The sequence below is a fragment of the Rana temporaria genome, chromosome 3 (genome assembly GCF_905171775.1).
Source record: "Rana temporaria chromosome 3, aRanTem1.1, whole genome shotgun sequence".
Taxonomy (NCBI): domain Eukaryota; kingdom Metazoa; phylum Chordata; class Amphibia; order Anura; family Ranidae; genus Rana; species Rana temporaria.
In genome coordinates, this window is record NC_053491.1 from 104,095,053 (window position 1) to 104,112,865 (window position 17,813).

General features: G+C 40.6%; 1 protein-coding gene across 1 annotated transcript in view; it reads left to right on the plus strand.

Annotated features, from left to right (window-relative positions):
- Positions 1 to 17,813, plus strand: part of CHKB (choline kinase beta) — a 49,328-nt gene that overhangs the window by 26,547 nt on the left and 4,968 nt on the right. Inside the window, exons 4-9 of the mRNA XM_040343148.1 lie at positions 1,259 to 1,392; positions 2,906 to 3,010; positions 5,498 to 5,556; positions 8,260 to 8,347; positions 10,499 to 10,607; positions 13,173 to 13,270. Of these exons, the coding sequence (XP_040199082.1) occupies positions 1,259 to 1,392; positions 2,906 to 3,010; positions 5,498 to 5,556; positions 8,260 to 8,347; positions 10,499 to 10,607; positions 13,173 to 13,270 (593 nt within the window). The remainder of the gene's footprint in view (positions 1 to 1,258; positions 1,393 to 2,905; positions 3,011 to 5,497; positions 5,557 to 8,259; positions 8,348 to 10,498; positions 10,608 to 13,172; positions 13,271 to 17,813) is intronic.

Consider the following 17,813-nt stretch of genomic DNA (forward strand, 5'->3'; position numbering starts at 1 on the left):
TCAGGGTCGGGTCCTCTTCGGAGGACCATTTGACGATGCACCCGTCAGTTTTTTTTGTGTTTCACTCTTTGTGTGTGCACATTTTTTCCTGCACCGGGTGAAGTTTTTGGGCTGTGTTATGCACGCCACAGGGTTTTCAATATAAAAAAAAAAAAAAAAAAAAAAAATTCTCCTGAACTCTAGTGGTTTAAAACCAGATGTTTTTTGTTGACCAAAGTAGTTCCTTGTTTCACAGAACAAATCTCTGATTAGTCTTTTTGGTGGTCCTATGCAGCAGTTACAGACAATATTGACCACGATTGCTAGAATGTTGACACAGTCAATCTTTCTATCTTAAAAAAATTCACGGGCTCTCAGATTTTATCTTTAAGAGCCCATGCCACCTAGATCCTGCATCCGAAGAGAAGGCAGGGGCATAGGTGGAGCAGACCTGCAGGGTAGTTACATGATCCAGCTAGGATACCTTCATCACACACTAGGGAGTGGAGGTAAAAAAATTCAAGTCAAAATCTGACATTTAGCAGAAAGGCCTGGCAGGCAGGGGGGGTCCCACCCTAAAGTAGGCCTGTTGTTTCCTTTTATTATCCTCTTAGGTGTGCCGTCCTGGAAGGTGATAGGAGAGAACCTACGTTAGACTTAGCGGTAACGGTATTTCTATGAACCTTCCAGGACGGCAGGCCTACTTCCCGCCCTATGTGGGGGGAAAGATAAGCTAAACGCTAGGTGGAAAGATGTCCTTTGTGAACCAGTTCAGGATTACTTTATTACATACTGGGGATCAAGGGGAATGGTGGGGAATTTCTAACAAGCTGTCAATTGATTGTGTTTCCTGTGGGGAGGAGCCCTCATCTCTCAGGTGTGCTGTCCTGGAAGGTTCGTAGTAATACCGTTATCGGTAAGTCTAACTTGTTTTTTTCCAGGCCCTAGCTATTGCATGTTTGGCTGCAATGAATAGGTATGTGGCAAATTTCTGCAGGTAGAAAAACGGGCCGGGGATCGGAAAATAAAGCAATGCTAATTTGGCATCCTTGGAAATGATTAATTTAAGGAGATATGTCATTTGGATTCCCACAGCCTTTCCAGTAACTGACTTTTAGAAGCTAGTTCTGGGACGGACGGGTTCCAACATGGCCATTTAGGAGCCATCGAAAAGAAGTCCTATCCCAGTGAATGCGTGCCTTAGTTGTTTTTTTTTTCCTGAAGTATCTGCAAAATCTATGTTCAACTATTTTGTATTTATGTTTTTTCTAATATTTAGAGTCGACGACTGGTGACCGCAGAGCTCCGTGATCCAGAGATCTCAAGTGAGATTGCAGCCAAGCTCTCCAGGTTCCACAAGATGGTGATGCCATTTAACAAGAAGCCAGTATGGTTGTTTAAGACTATGGAGAAGTAAGTTCTCGTATGTACTGTCATCCTCTAATGTATAATTTATTATATTGGCATCAGGTATGGTTGCCTGTTGGTAGAAACTGGGGTTGATTTACTAAAACTAGTGAGTGCAGTTCTTTATGCGTTTTTGCATGCGTTTTTCATGAGGTTTTTTTGTTTTTTTTTTTCTGTCTTTTAATGTGTATCGCTGATGACTCATCAGACAGCTGAATGTAAAAACAAGAATTGCCAGCAATAAAAAAAATTGGCAAAAAAAAAAGGTTTTACATTTTTAATGGCCATTTTTCACGTCGAGAAAAATGCTCTGGAGCCTACACACAATCGTTTTTAATTACCAATTTAAAAAATAGCATTTTTCTCGTCGTGAAAAAATGGTCATGTGTACGCAGCCTTCAGGAAAAAAATTGTAACCTAGCCTATTGATGGATTAAAGCGGAGCTCCACCAAGAATTTTTTTTTTTTTTAATGCTGCAAAAAAAAAAATGTATACATACCTGAAGTGCCTGTTGCTAGGCGGTCCGTCTTCTTTCTTCTGTTTCTCGGCTGCCTCCTGTGGAATGGTGGAGCAGTGTCTTCTGGAACCTTTGTGTGTGTGTGTGTGTGTGTGTGTGTGTGTCCCAGGAGACATCCTCCATTCACGTCGCGCAGCCCGGCTCGCGCATGCGCAGTAGAGAATCGGGTGGTGACATTCCTATTTTCACTTCCTCATTGTTCGTTTTTGCTCAGAAGTTGCTCTATTTCTTCTCTGTTCTGTTCATTTCCTGCTTTTCTGATTGTTACTCACCACCGTGAAGGGAGGCTTTACTGCGGTGGTCAGTGACGTGCTCGCCCCCTCCTGGGAACTTCATCAGTGCGGCAGGACGCTCTCTACATGTTAGAGACTTTAAGGAGGTGTGAATTACTGGGCGTGCCGCAATGCATACTGGGAAATGTAGTTCTTACATGAACGCAAACCAGAAAGTGAATGAGAGAACAGTAACTAGAACGCCGGAGGTGATATAGATGAAGGAATTTAATAGGTATTTTACTCGTTTTTTAACAGAATCATTACACCATTCTGTCTGCCTTGCAGAAATTAATTTTAGGCAAAAAAAATGTTCTTTTACAACTCCTTTAACTTCCTGATTCCCTCACTGAGGATGGCGGCAGGGCTGCCGAGACCTGAGCGTTTGCTCGGCTTCGGCTGCCTTTATCGCGGGCACCCTGGACAGGTAAGTCTCCTTATAAAAATCAGCAGCTACAGTGTTAGTAGCTGCTGACTTTTAATTTTTTATTTTTTTTTCTAACCGGACCTCCGCTTTTAAGTCACATTTGCAAGTAAAATGCTGTATGCAAATAGCCCAATTAAAGGCCATTTTTTTTTTTTTTTTTTTTTTTTTTGATGGCACAGCATAAACATACTAAAAAATTTAATTGGCACAGCACAAAAATCGGGTCATGTTTGCCCTCCAAAATGGCTTCTACTGTTAAGCATAGATCCAATGTATCTCTTATGTTTTGTGTTCCTTTTTAGGTACATGTCTCAGATTTCTTCTCTCTCCTTTACGAGAGCCCATCTTGTGGAGAAGTTCAACAAGCTGAAGAGCTTACATTTAGAGGAAGAAATTAAGAGACTGAAGTAAGATTGCAACATACCTCACTTGAATTTAATGGATCTTTACTTTTCTAATCTCTGCACATTTTTTTTTTTTTTTTTAGTTCATGTTCCAGTCATATTTGTAAAATTTAGGAGGGGACACTGTATGAAAAAATGCAATCGCTCCAAAGCTGCATTGATTTATTAGCTGTGCAGAGAACACAATATGTGTGAAATATTACTTTTGTTATAAGAGCTGGCTTTACTTGCTACATACCACTGTTGCCCCTTGACAAAGCTCAAGGCTGATCTGTTAAACAGTGCTGAGTTTCAGTATGCTGGCCTTGTAATATCAGCAATCTCTCTCCTCTTTAGTCACAGCTGCACTGAGATTTGTGTGTGAAGTCTCACAAGACTTCAAAGACTGTGGGATGGAGGAATAAAGAGGTTATCTTTATACAGTGTCAGCTAATTAAAAATGGTAGCTTTATTATACACTCCTCCACAGAGAATATTGGATTCGTCTGAAACCAGACTGTGGCACTAGCAAATCTATGGAAATTATTTACAGATTGTATCTTTTTTTTATTTTATTTTTTATGCTAGAATGCATTTAATTTTGTAATGTCCTTTTTATTTTATTGATTTGGTACAGAGTGTTTCTTGGCTCTGTAGACAACAGATATAGTATATTTAAAAGGAAGTGCAAATTATTTGTGGTACACGTTTTATGTTTTTAACCCGGACCAAAATGCAGGTAAAGGACCTGGCCAGTTTTTGCGATTTCGGCACTGCGCCGCTTTAACTGACAATTGCGCGGTCGTGCGACGTGGCTCCCAAACAAAATTGGCGTTTTTTTTTTTTTCCAACAAATAAAGCTTTCTTTTGGTGGTATTTGATCACCTCTGCGTTTTTATTTTTTTTTGCGCTATAAACAAAAATAGAGCGACAATTTTGAAAATAATTCAATATTTTTTACTTTTTGCTATAATAAATATCCCCCAAAAATATATATAAAAAAAATAGTTTTTTCCTCAGTTTAGGCCGATACGTATTCTTCTACCTATTTTTGTTAAAAAATCGCAATAAGCGTTTATCGATTGGTTTGCGCAAAATTTATAGCGTTTACAAAATACGGGATCGTTTTATTGCATTTTTATAAAAAAAAAATTTACTACTAATGGCGGCGATCAGCGGTTTTTATTTTTTATTTTTTTTTCGTGACTGCAACATTATGGTGGACACATCAGACAATTTTGACACATTTTTGGGACCATTGTCATTTTCACAGCAAAAAATGCTATAATAATGCATTGTTTACTGTGAAAATGACAATTGCAGTTTGGGAGTTAAGTGTGACCTCATATGTGTTTCTAACTGTAGGGGGGGCGGGGCTGGACGTGTGACGTCATTGATCGCCTTTCCCTATATCAGGGAACACACGATCCATGACCGCGCCACAGTGAAGAACAGAGAAGGTGTGTTTACACACAGCTCTCCCCGTTCTTCAGCTCCGGGGACCGATAGCGGGACTCCGGCGGCAATTCGGGTCCGCGGCCGCTTTGCAAATACAATAAGTACTATTGTGTCTAGACCTAGCTTGCCTTCCTAGTATTGCTGACTGAACCCAGCATATTAGAGTATAAGTAAAGGCAACACGTTTTCTTTTGTTTTGGATAGTGTAGAGGGATAAGGACATCTGTCAGGTTTTTATTGCTGTCTGTGCCCCCATTAGGGAGATTTCCCCTCTCTATTTGTCCTGTTTACCATTTATCATTGAAAGTAAAAGAAAATCCCAAATTTTGGGTTGTCCCCAGAAAAGTAAACTAATCTAGGGGAAATCTTCCAATGAGGGACTAGTTCTGATGACTTGGGGTCCCCAAATGTTTCCAATAATTTGCAGGGATTTCCTCTCACTTTATGTTTTGGCTATGGGACAGGAAATTAAGGAAGATCTCCTCAATTGAGCATAGATGGCAAAAAAATAAACCAACAGGGGTTATAACCGTCTTTTACTCCAAAATGGGGGGGGGGGGGGTTGCATTTACAGGGTAGTTCTACTTTAAGTTGCCAGGACCTCATCAGTAAACAGCCTGTGTAGTCCATTGAATGCTGGTTTATGATCCAGATTTTTATGTTTTTGTAATTTGTTGATGTAATGATTTTTGAGTAATGTTGGAGAAAGTGGTGTCATTTGCATGTTTGTCGTTTTTGATCTTCTGTTTTTTATTCTATGTTGTGTTTTTTAATGCGATGGTATAGTTGATTACAGTATTAATTTAGTTTTATGTGGTATTGCTGTTGTTGGTACTTGTTGTTGTGTCTTCTTATTGTGATCTTTGTTGTGCATGGTTGAATGTTATTGTATTTTAGTAATTTTTTCCTTTTGGGATTAATAAAGTATTCTGAATCTGAACTTTTTATGGTTCATCAGTGCTTATTGGCAGCAAAAGTCAGTAATTTACACGTGGTTCACTAATGTTGTTAATTTCTCATTTAACAATGGTTTACACCAATCTGTCTGTATAGGCTCCTTTTGGAATCCACGCCGTCTCCTGTAGTGTTCTGCCACAATGATGTTCAGGAAGGTAACAAAGCCTCTTTGAATCACTATTATCTATTACTGATTTGTACCGGTTTTCCACAAAAATAAGCTTAATGCCTAGTACACACGATCGGTTTTCCTGACGGTCAAAAGACCACCGGGAAAACCGGGAACCGGCTCGATCCCTTTTCCCCTGTACACACGGCCGGTTTTCCCGACAGGAAAACTGCCAGGATAACTTTGGTCGGGAAAACCGGCCGTGTGTATGCTCCCTCGCAGTGTTTCTCATAGGAAAACTGCGGGGGGAAAAACGCTGCGATTCGTGGCGAGAAAAAGAGTTTCTAATTTTTTAAACCGGTTTTCCCGGCCAAAGGAAAACATGGCAGTTTTCCCGAAGGAAAAAACAATTGTGTGTACTAGGCATAAGTGTGCTTTGTTTTTTTAAATGATTAAATTCCAATCCTGGGGTGGGATGCTATTTATAGATATTATTATTCAAATTTTCATTGGCATCATTCCAAATTTAAACATTACCAAAAACTCAACAGAAGGACAGAACAGGACTTTAAATATGCCTTTGAGAACGGAGTCCACACTGGATTTGTGTAACAACTTAACAAATTTTATTAGATTACATGTTTAAAAATCACATTAAAACAGCATAGTGTGTACCATACAGTACAGAGTAAAAATATGAAGCTGATACATTGTTTGAATTAAATTGGTCAGTAATTTGATAGTATGCTGGTCTACATGTTTCGCAGGATCCCCCTGCTTCTTCAGGACCACATAAATTGGGTACTATATAGCTCGGACTAAAAAATATATGACAAAAAGAAATATATCATAGATGATGACATTCACATTTGTAAATAAATAACATTTTGGTAAGATGGTTCACAAAGCCACAAAAAAACCCCACCATTTATTAAACAATGATTTAAACATAATATCTGAAATGGTAGATAATAGACACCACAACTAATGCCAGCAAGAAAAAAGATCTCCAAGTGGGAATAAACCTACCGGCCCATGGGATACACTGTATCTATACAAGCCAAAAAAGATAGATTTATGCGCAGTAAGGCGCATAATATAGAGCAGGGGTGCCCGCGACCTCCTGCTCAGAACACAGGTTGTCGACCCGCCATCCCAGAGCATAAATGTTGTGAATGAAGCCTGCAGTAGAGGAAGCAAGCGGCTGTGGAGCAGAGCCCCATAAGCCAATGCTTCCTGTATGGCACCAACTCATGTCACAAGCAGAGTGATACCAAATGCACTCTGCCTGTGACAGCAATAGCCGGCGATAACTGAATGGAAGAATGTTATTTGACGGTAAGCTTATTACTAAAATCCATGTATATCTGGGAATATCTGTTCTGCAGTGGTTATTGGGCTGCTTTCGAACAGATCTGCAGGGTTAGTGGCACTTTGCCATAGGCTTCTGTTATTACCTGTGTGTTTGGTGCGGTTTCAGAAAGTGCGCCACATCTGCAGGAAATAATAGAGGTTTATGGCAAAGTGCAGCAAAGACACAAGTGCACTGCTCTGCATCCGCGGTGTGTGTAAACTGCAGTGCATTGTTGTGAAAGCAGCCTTTGGCCTCTTTCACACGATTGGTTGGACCCTCCATTCACCTTTATGGAACGGCAGATGTAAATGGACTTGTGTTAATTTACACCCACCTACCTCCAATCCACAAAAAAAACAGAAGGGGATCCATCCACTTCTGTCTGATCGGATAGGAGGGCCCATAGAGTATAGTGGGCTGTGTCCCTGTCTGCTCTGCATATGCGGAGTGGACACAGATCTGTCATCCGTCCGCTCCGCTCATTGTGGTCTGCGACCGGTTACCAAGTCACTTAAGTGGCCCTCGCTCTTCAAAAGGTTGGGCACCCCTGATTATAGAGCATAATACAGGGGTTATAAAATATATATGCAAACAAGTGACCACTGCCCCCACCTTTAACTGGCCAGTTGCAGCAAGGAGCACTAGAAGGGTGACATAATATGTCAAACAAATGCAAATAGATTTTCAAGCTCAAACTTACCAACCAAATTGACCTGTCTAACAATATGCGTTAAAAACAGGAGTTTAGTCTGCACACATTTGTAAATCTCTTTGCATTTGGCATACGTCGCCCTCCCAGAGCTCCTTGCTGCAACAGACCAGTTATAGATAGGGGCAGTAGACACTTGTTTGTATTTGATTATATAGGTCAGGCAATGCAACACCTTTGCTGCCATCTTGCTATGTCCTCTCCTCAACGCCTCCATTGGAACTGTGGGTAACTGGACGTGAAACCTTGCGGCTTCACGGCCGGGCGCGCACTGCGAATGCGCAAATCTTCTGGTACCTGTCGCGTGTCCCAGAAGATTGCAGAGAGGAGGCATCGCCTAGGCGAAAGCGGGACAGGAAGTCCCACTTGACACTAAGCATACACAACACCCCCTCTTTCTTGCCATCATACTGCGTTTCGCACCATAACAACAATTGCCTCAAAGGTGAGTATACTCCACCACATTTTTTCAAATATTTTATTATAGGTAAAGTAGTGAGTGTACAGCTTGTATAACAGTGTACATTTTTTTTTATTTTTTATACCAAGCATACATTTACACTATATGGGTGACTTGAAATTTGCCGGCATGTGTCATTTTTAGAAAGTTGTGAAATTGGTTGGATCTGATTGTAGACGTTAGTGTGTATTTATTTTCAACCTTTAACAGCAAGTATCTTTCTCAGGAAATATTCTGCTATTGTCAGCTCGTTCGACCCACCCATCAGATAAGCTCATGCTCATTGACTTTGAATACAGCAGCTACAATTACAGGTGAGCTAAATTCTCTTCTCCTGCATAGGTATTTCCCACATTAGCTCCATCTAGTACTACCCCTTTGCTTTATCAGTGCAGTAATATTCTGTCCGGTTCACACACATGCTTTGACCTGCGTTTTACTGCACTGAAAGAACAGTGGTGGACACTGCTTGGACACCTCGAAAACAATTGTTCACACCACAATGCTGGTGTCATGTGCAATGTGTTGCATTAAAATGCTAAATGTATGCATTTTAACAACCCATATCGAGACATGTAAGCGCGAATTCAAGTCTATTAAGTAGAATTTTTTTTTTTACTTTTTGTATTTTTTTTCGCTGTACAAGGGAAGTCAGGCAGGTAAGTAACTTTAATGCAGAAGAGACCAAACCTGTTTCTTCTACATTCAAATTTGTGTCTGTCCGACCATTTTAAAACTCAGGTCTAAAGTTCCTCTTTAAGCTAGCCACAAATTGATTAAAATTCGGCCAGTTCAGCAAATTTCGGTCCATCTGTGGCCAGTCCTGTTTGATAGCAGTCGCTATACTGGCCAGCCTTACAAGAATCTCTCTCCCTCTCCCTCTCCCTCTTTCTCTCTTCCTCTCTCTCTCCCTCCCTCTTTCTCTTTCTCTCTCCTCTCCATTTTAATGCACGTTAGTGTGAACAGGACCTTTAAAAGTAATAAAGGGGAAATCTTCCTATGGGGACCTGGGGGACCCCAAGACATTTCCTCTTGTTTCGATTTGGCTATGGGACAGGAAGTGTCTATCCAAAATTAAACAAAAATTGCCAATAGTTCTACATTAGTCCAAACATTTTTTAATAAAAAAAATTGATATTTAATAACCGCTCCATGTACCTGTAGGGTATAGCTTTGCTCCATTTTTTAAAATACACTGTTCTGTTTTAACATTTTCCAATGTGTGAACAACTTGTTCATAAACAAAGCATTCTGTATGTGGGTTTCTCACTTTTTAGTTTTTTTAACTTGTGCATTTGCTTTGTTTTGGGGGAGATTTGCTAAACTTGGTTCACACAGAATCTGGAGCAACTGTGCATAGTAACCAATCCGCCTCTAACTTCAGTGTGTTCAATAAAGCTTTGACAATAAAAATGATTGGTTACTATGCACAGCTGCACCAGATTCTGTGTGCATCGGTATTAAACATGCAGGACTCAAAAAGAGAGATTTTCTAAGAAGAGAGAGAAGGAGCTCCTTCAATCACATAGTTTGGATATTAGCGGTTTGTCACTACATTTACATTGGCACAGAGACATAAGCAAGATTTATTTTTCGCTCGGCTAGGAGGTTGAACGAAAAAGGAGATTTCTGTATCCGTAAAATGTTGTGAATGTGGGAATCCCCTCCTCCGCTGTCCTATTGTTCTTACAGCCTTAGACTGCCTTCTGTTGAACAAACACACACCGCAATTTGGCTGGTTCCTGCTGAAACGGCTGCATTTTGATATGTGTATACTCAATAGATTGCTGCGTTTCAGAAATTGGCTGCTATTTATTTTATAGCTATTTCAGTTTATAAGAACTACCTTTATGGTAACACTAACCAATATGATTAAGCAGGAAGGAGATGCACTGTTTAAGGAATGTATGTACTTGTAGTGCGCCTAAACTAGTGAAAGATCACATTGGGTTATTGCACTTTGCATTATTAACTATACAAACAAGTGCTCATTTCTATATCAACATATTTTATATTAGAATAGTCAGACTCCCATGGTTTAGGGTTTCTTTATGAATACCCCAATATGTATAAACCCCCATAAACAGCTGTTGGAAGACTTAACCTATGCTGAGAACGTTTGTTAAAACCAGAAATTGAGACTCTCCGGCCTGTGTATTCTCTTTAGCTATACGACTATTTGGTTTGCTTGGAAAATTCCACATTGGTATTTGTCTTCCTAACATATCCAGACTTGTGTATATATTGGAGGCCTGGCAGGAATACAAGGTTGTCACGAGCCGCAATGCTGGCACAAAATCAATAAGCTTTTCTTAACCACAATAATGAACAGGAGGATGTTTCAATGCTAGCAGTATTGGTGCCCATAAAGGCAACTAATGTTGTATTTTATATCAAAAATGGAGAGCGCTCACCATGTTTATGCTGTGCATGACAAAGTTATCTTCTTTTTTCAACCCCTACAGAGGATTTGACTTTGGGAATCACTTTTGTGAATGGGTATACAATTATCAACATGATGAGTGGCCATTTTACAAAGCAGAATTGAGCAACTACCCAAACCGACAGCAGCAGGTACATATCCATGATAATTAAAGTTGTTTGCTGTTTGCGTGACACCCCATTCACACTGAATGCGGCTTTGAAATCTCACTACTTCAGCATTATTTCAAAGATGACGGTCAGTTTGATTTCATGTGCAGCTTGCTGACATCTGCAACTTCATGTCTATGCAAGTTGATCATGAAATTTCCAAAAATGGTGCAGGAACCTTTTTTCAAACCAGTAAAAGTTGGAGTTGCACCGATTTTAACAGTTCCATAGGCACAAACGGGGTGCAACTTGTCATGCGATTTTTAAACTTTTCAAATTGCATGACAAGTCACACCGGTGTGAATGGATGCTTAAAAAACAATACAAACCTTAGCTTATATAACATGATATCAAAAATATAAGATGAGTCGCACTCAACAATTAGCTTGTCTTGATACTTCATACTATTAACAATAAAGTGGCACTCATTGGCTTTTCTTGACACTTTATTTTTTTACTAATAAAGTAGCTGCATATGTGTAGTCTGGGTGGAGACTACATGTATGCCGCTGCTTTTTTTGGTAATAATATAAAGTATTAAGAAAAGCTAATTACAGATTGCTACTTTATTGGTAATGGCATAAAGTATCAAGACAAGCTAATTGTTGAGTGCGACTCTGGAGCCAGCACCTGGATGACCTGTGAATGTTAAAAGGTGGAGGTTTGGAACAATGTTGTGGATTTTGGGTATGCTGTGAAAGATCACAAAGCTTGTTGAAGTCAAAATTGGGTCAAAGGGATGATTTGTTGCTTGCGCCAAAATACCAAAAAATATTGCTTAAATTAACCACTTAAAGCGGGGGTTCACCCTTAGAGGGCACTTTTCCCCCTTAGATTCCTGCTCGTTATTACTAGGGGAATCGGCTATTTATTTTAAAATATGTGCAGTACTTACCCGTTTACGAGACGCATCCTCTCCGTCGCTTCCGGGTATGGGCTTCGGGAATGGGCGGTCCTTCTTGATTGACAGGTTTCCGAGAGGCTTCCGACGGTCGCATCCATCGCGTCACGAATTTCCGAAAGAAGCCGAACGTCGGTGCGCAGGCGCAGTATAGAGCCGCACCGACGTTCGGCTTCTTTCGGCTACGAGTGACGCGATGGATGCGACCGTCGGAAGCCTCTCGGAAGAATGTCAATCAAGAAGGAACGCCCGCTCCCGAAGACCCATACCCGGAAGCGACGGAAGAAGATGCAGCTCGAAAACGGGTAAGTACTGCACATATTTTAATATAAATAGCCGATTCCCCTAGACCGAACGAGCAGGAAGCTAAGGGGAGATTTTTTTTTTTTTTTTTAAATGGGTGAACTCCCGCTTTAAGGACCGCCTAATGATGATTTATGTAGGCAGAATTGCACCGCTGGGCACAATCACGTACCTGTACGTGATTGTGTAAAGCCCAGCAGTGGGTCGCAGGTGCGCTTCCGCAACCCGGTCCGAAGCTCCATGGCCGCGGGACTCGCGGACCCGATCGCCGCTACAGTCCCGCGATCGGTCCCCGGAGCTGAAGAACGAGGAGAGCCGCGTGTAAACACGGCTTCCCCGTTCTTCACTGTGGCGCTGTCATCGATTGTGCGTCCCTATTTTTAGGGAACACACAATCAATGACGTCAGCCACACCCCCCTACAGTTGTAAACACTCTTTAGGGAACACATAACCCCTTCGGCGCCCCCTTGTGGTTAACTCCCAAACTGCAATTGTCCTTTTCACAATAAACAATGCATTTTTTTGCTGTGAAAATGACAATGGTCCCAAAAATGTGTAAAAATTGTCAGAAGTGTCCGCCATAATGTCGCAGTCACGAAAAAAATCGCTGATTGCCGCCATTGGTAGTAAAAAAAAAAAAAAATTATAAAAATGCAATAAAACTATCCCCTATTTTTGTAAACGCTATAAATTTTGCGCAAACCAATCGATAAACGCTTATTGAGATTTTTTTTTCTACCAAAAATAGGTAGAAGAATACATATCGGCCTAAACTGAGTAAAAAAAAAAATATTTTATATATGTTTTTGGGGGATATTTATTATAGCAAAAAGTAAAAAATATTGCATTTTTTTCAAAATTGTTGCTCTATTTCTGTTTATAGCTCAAAAAATAAAAACCGCAGAGGTGATCAAATACCACCAAAAGAAAGTTCTATTTGTGGGAAAAAAAGGACGTCAATTTTGTTTGGGAGCCACGTCGCACGACCGCGCAATTGTCAGTTAAAGCGACGCAGTGCCGAATCGCAAAAAGTGGCCTGGTCTTTTACCTGCATTTTGGTGCGGGTCTTAAGTGGTTAAACATATATATTATTAGTCGTGAAAGTCACTCTTTTATTGCCAAATTGCTGCTCAATGGTAGCAAGTCAGTAGTGACAGTGTCATTTCTGTGGTTTAGGCAGTGAGGGAGCACTCTGTAGAAAACCCAAGAACAACTTGAGCAATTGGGTCTCCAGGGAAATGTCACTAGGAAAAAAAAAAAAGCCGCTTAGTTTGAATTGGTATGGTGATTAGTGTGCTGCACTTTAACTTTTGTTCTTCTATTTTACTCTTTGATATGGTAGCTTCACTTTTTCCACTCATACCTGATGGAAAATAATCCAGCGCTCAGCGAGGAGGATCGGCATGTTCAGGCGGAGGCAATGATTATTGAAGTGAACCGGTAAGAAAATGCATTAATTGTGGTCGGGGGATCAGTATCTCCCCACTCTTTATTTTAAACATCAATAGTGCATAATTTTAGTTGGCCATTTTCGTTGCCTGTTTAAAACCTTTTTCTTTCCTTTTCTTTTCTTTCTTTTCTTTCTTTTCTTTCTTTTCTTTCTTTCTTTCTTTCTTTCTTTCTTTCTTTCTTTTCTTTTCTTTTCTTTTCTTTTCTTTTCTTTTTCTTCTTTGCTTTTTTTTTTTCCTTTTTTCTTCTTTGCTTTTTTTTTCCTTTTTTCTCTTTTCTCCACAGTGCTCCTTCACTTACCTCATCCTTCAATTTTCCTTTTTTCTTCAGAGAAATACTCACTTTCTGTTCTTCTGTCTGTAACTCCACACCAGGCTTTCTCCCTGGTGTGGCGTGTCGTGCTTGCCCCCTCCCTTGGTCTACAGGAGAGTCAGGACGCTCTCTACATTGCAGATAGAGAAAGGAGCTGTGTGTTAATGGGCGTCCTGACTCTCCTGTAGTCCAAGGGAGGGGGCGAACACGTCACTCCACACCAGGGAGAAAGCCTCACATTACTGTGTGGAGTTACAGACAGAAGAACAAGAAGGAAGGATTTCTCAGAAATAAGGACATTTAAAAGCAAAATGGAAGGATGAGGTAAGTGAAGGAGGACTGCACTAAGGTAAAGGAAGCTATTTAGGGGGGATTTTTTTTTTACCTTTACAGCCCCTTTAAAGTAAAAAAAAAAAATCACAAATTCCCTCTCCCTACCTCTTCCATTTAACCACTTACCCCCCGGACCATATCGCTGCCCAAAAACCAGAGTACTTTTTGCGATTCGGGACTGCGTCGCTTTAACAGACAATTGCGCGGTCGTGCGACGTGGCTCCCAAACAAAATTGGCATCCTTTTTTTCTCACAAATAGAGCTTTCTTTTGGTGGTATTTGATCACCTCTGCGGTTTTTTAGTTTTTGCGCTATAAACAAAAATAGAGCAACAATTTTGAAAAAAATGAATATTTTTTACATTTTGCTATAATAAATATCCCCCAAAAATATATAAAAAAACATTTTTTTCCCTCAGTTTAGGCCGATACGTTTTCTTCTACATATTTTTCGTAAAAAAAATCGCAATAAGCGTTTATTGATTGGTTTGCGCAAAAGTTATAGCGTTTACAAAATAGGGGGTATTTTTATGTCATTTTTATTATATTTTTTTTACTAGTAATGGCAGCGATCAGCGATTTTTTTTTTTTTTTTCGGTACTGCGACATTATGGCGGACACTTCGGACACTTTTGACACATTTTTGGGACCATTGGCATTTTTATAGCGATCAGTGCTATAAAAATGCATTGGATTACTATAAAAATGCCACTGGCAGTGAAGGGGTTAACACTAGGGGGCGGGGAAGGGGTTAAGTATGTTCCCTGGGTGTGTTCTTACTGTGGGGGGGGGGGGGGGGGGCTCACTAGGGGAAACACTGATCCTCGGTTCATACATTGTATGAACCGAAGTTCAGCATTTCCCCTGCTGACAGGACCGGGAGCTGTGTGTTTACACACACAGCTCCCGGTCCCCGCTCTGTACCGAGCGATCGCGTGTGCCCGGCGGCGATCGCGCCCGCCGGGCACACGTACGGGAGTCGGGGGCGAGCGCCCCCGGCGGCGCGCGCGCGCCCCCTAGTGGCGGCTGGAAGAGAGGACGTCATATTACGTGCTCTCGCCCAGCAGAGCCACCTTGTGGACGTATAACTGCGGTGCGCGGTCGGCAAGTGGTTAATGTAACTTCAGACTGAGCCATAGTTTTGTAAACAGGAATTTCAGCAAAGATGGAGCCTGAATATGTGAAAACAATTCCTAAAGCTCCACCTGCTGGAATAAGAAACAAAGGCAATGTGATGGTTCAGGTTTACCTGACTGAAAAAAACACACATTTCATAACGGAGTTGAATGACTCCTGAGACAGTAAATCGCAACCACTTTGAGCCCTGTAAGTAGAAAGCAGAGCTTCTATAAGTATGGTTATCTATGCTAAATATGTAATATAGATCAACCATAACTTTTTAACCTCAGACAGGTTACAGCAGAATTTTACTCATAACTTGATAAAAAAAAAAAAATCATGTTCTTTAGCAAGGAATATACATGTGCATCTCAAAAAATTTGAATATCATCCAAAAGTAAATTTTTTTTTCAGTAATTCAATTCAAAAAATCTAACTCCTATATTGTATAGAATCAATACTTGGTGATATATTTCAAGCATTTTTTCTTTTTAATTTTGATGATTATGGCTTACAGATAGTGAAAACCCAAAATTCAGTATCTTTGAAAATTATATTACACAAGACCAATAAAAAAAAAGATTATTTTTTTAATACAGAAATGTTGGCTTACTAAAAAGCATGTCCAGTATAGTATGCACTCAATACTTGGTCGTGGCTTCTTTTGCATGAATTGCTGCATCAATGTGGTGTGGCATGGAGGCGATCAGCCTGTGGCACTGCTAAGGTGTTATGGAAGCCCAGGTTGCTTGGATAACAGCCTTTAGCTTGTCTGCATTGTTGGGTCTGGTGTCTCTCCTCTTCCTCTTGACAATACACCACAAATTCTCTATGAAGTTTAGGTCAGGCGAGTTTCTTGGCCAATTACGTACAGTGATGCCATGATCGTTAAACCAGGTATTGGTACTTTTGTCAGTGTGGGCAGGTGCTAAGTCCTGATGGAAAATTAAATCACCATCTCCATAAAGCTGGTCAGCAGAGGAAAGCATGAAGTGCTCTAGAATTTCCTGGTAGAGGGCTGCGCTGACTTTGTACTTGATATAACACAGTGGACCAACACCAGCAGATGACATGACTCCCCAAATAATTACTGACTGGAAACTTCACACTGGACCTTGTGTAACTTATATTCTTTGCAAATTAAATGCAAAGTTTAATTTCATCTGAAAAGAGGACTTTGGACCACTGAGCAACAGTCCAGCCCCTTTTTTTTTTTTCTTAGCCCAGGTTAGACTCTTCTGACATTTGTCTCTGGTTCAGAAGTGGCTTGACACAAGGAATGCCACAGTTGAAGCCCATGTCCTAGATATGTCTGTGTGGTGGCTCTTGAAGCACTGACACCAGCCGCAGTCCACTCCTTGTGACTCTCCCCCACATTTCTGAATGGCCTTTGCTTCACAATCCTCTCAAGGCTGCAGTTATCCCTGCCTTTTCTACCACCCATTTTTTTTTTTTCCTTACACTCAACTTTCCATTAATATGCTTGGATACAGCACACTGTGAACAGCCATCTTTATTAGCAATGACATTTTGTTACTTACCTTCCTTGTGGAGGGTGTCGATGACTGTCTTCTGGACAACTGTCAAGTCGGCAGTCTTCCCAGTGATGGTGTAACCTACTGAACCAGACTGAGAGGCTATTTAATCACTTCCTTCCCAACCCCATCGTATGACGTCTTGGACTTTGAGTGTAGATATCTGAAGGGTGCCTGCATTTGCGTCCCCTCCCAATCCCTCTGGTGCTTCTACCAGCTCGCCTGTGCGATTGGCAAGCCAAAAAAAAATCCGCAGTGGAAGTTAACCAGACCAGATTGCCGCAGGCAGTTTCTCTGACCTTTTGGAAGCCCAGGCGCAACATTATGACGTCAAGTCCTGCCTGGGAGACGTAAATACTGCTGTGTACTTGGCTGAAAAGGCAGAGAAGTTTTTTTTTTTGATCTGTCTTTTCTGCCTAGAGGACAGATGTGGGGACTTAAAGACCCCAGATCTCTCTATAAAGAGGACCTGTCATGCCCTATTCCTATTACAAGGAATGTATACATTTGTGTCCCTGTGTGCTCACATATGTACGTTGTACCCACATTTGTAAACGGCGTTCAAACCACACATGTGAGGTATCGACAGGAACGTTGGTGCGAGAGCAACAGTTCTAGCCCAATACCTCCTCTGTATCTCTAAACTGTTAACTTGTAAACTTTTTTAAAGTGTCGCCTATGGAGATTTTTAGTACCGAAGTTTAGCACCATTCCACGAGTGTGTGTAACTTTAGAGCGTGACATGTTGGGTATATATTTACTCCGCCTAACATCATCTTTCACATTATACAAAAAAATTGGGCTGACTTTAGTGTGTGTTGTTTGTTTGTTTGTTTGTTTGTTTGTTTGTTTTTAATTCATGAATGTGTGACATAAAAAATAACAAACAACCACCATTTTATTCCCTAGGGTCTCTGCTAAAAAACATATAGGTTTGGGAGTAATTTTCTAGCAAAAAAAATGATGTAGGAGAAGAGTGCCAGAATAGGCCCAGTATGAAAGTGGTAATGGTTTAGGAAACCAGCTGGAAGTTAATTAGCTGATTAGTGTGACACCATGAGACTACAATAATGAACTTTTTCACAATATTTACATTTTCTGAGATACTGAATCTTGTGTTTTTACTAGCTATAAGCCATAATCATCAACATTTAAAATAAATAAATGCTTGAAATATATCACTCTGTGTGTAATGAATATATATAATACAAGTTTCACTTTTTGAATTGAATTACT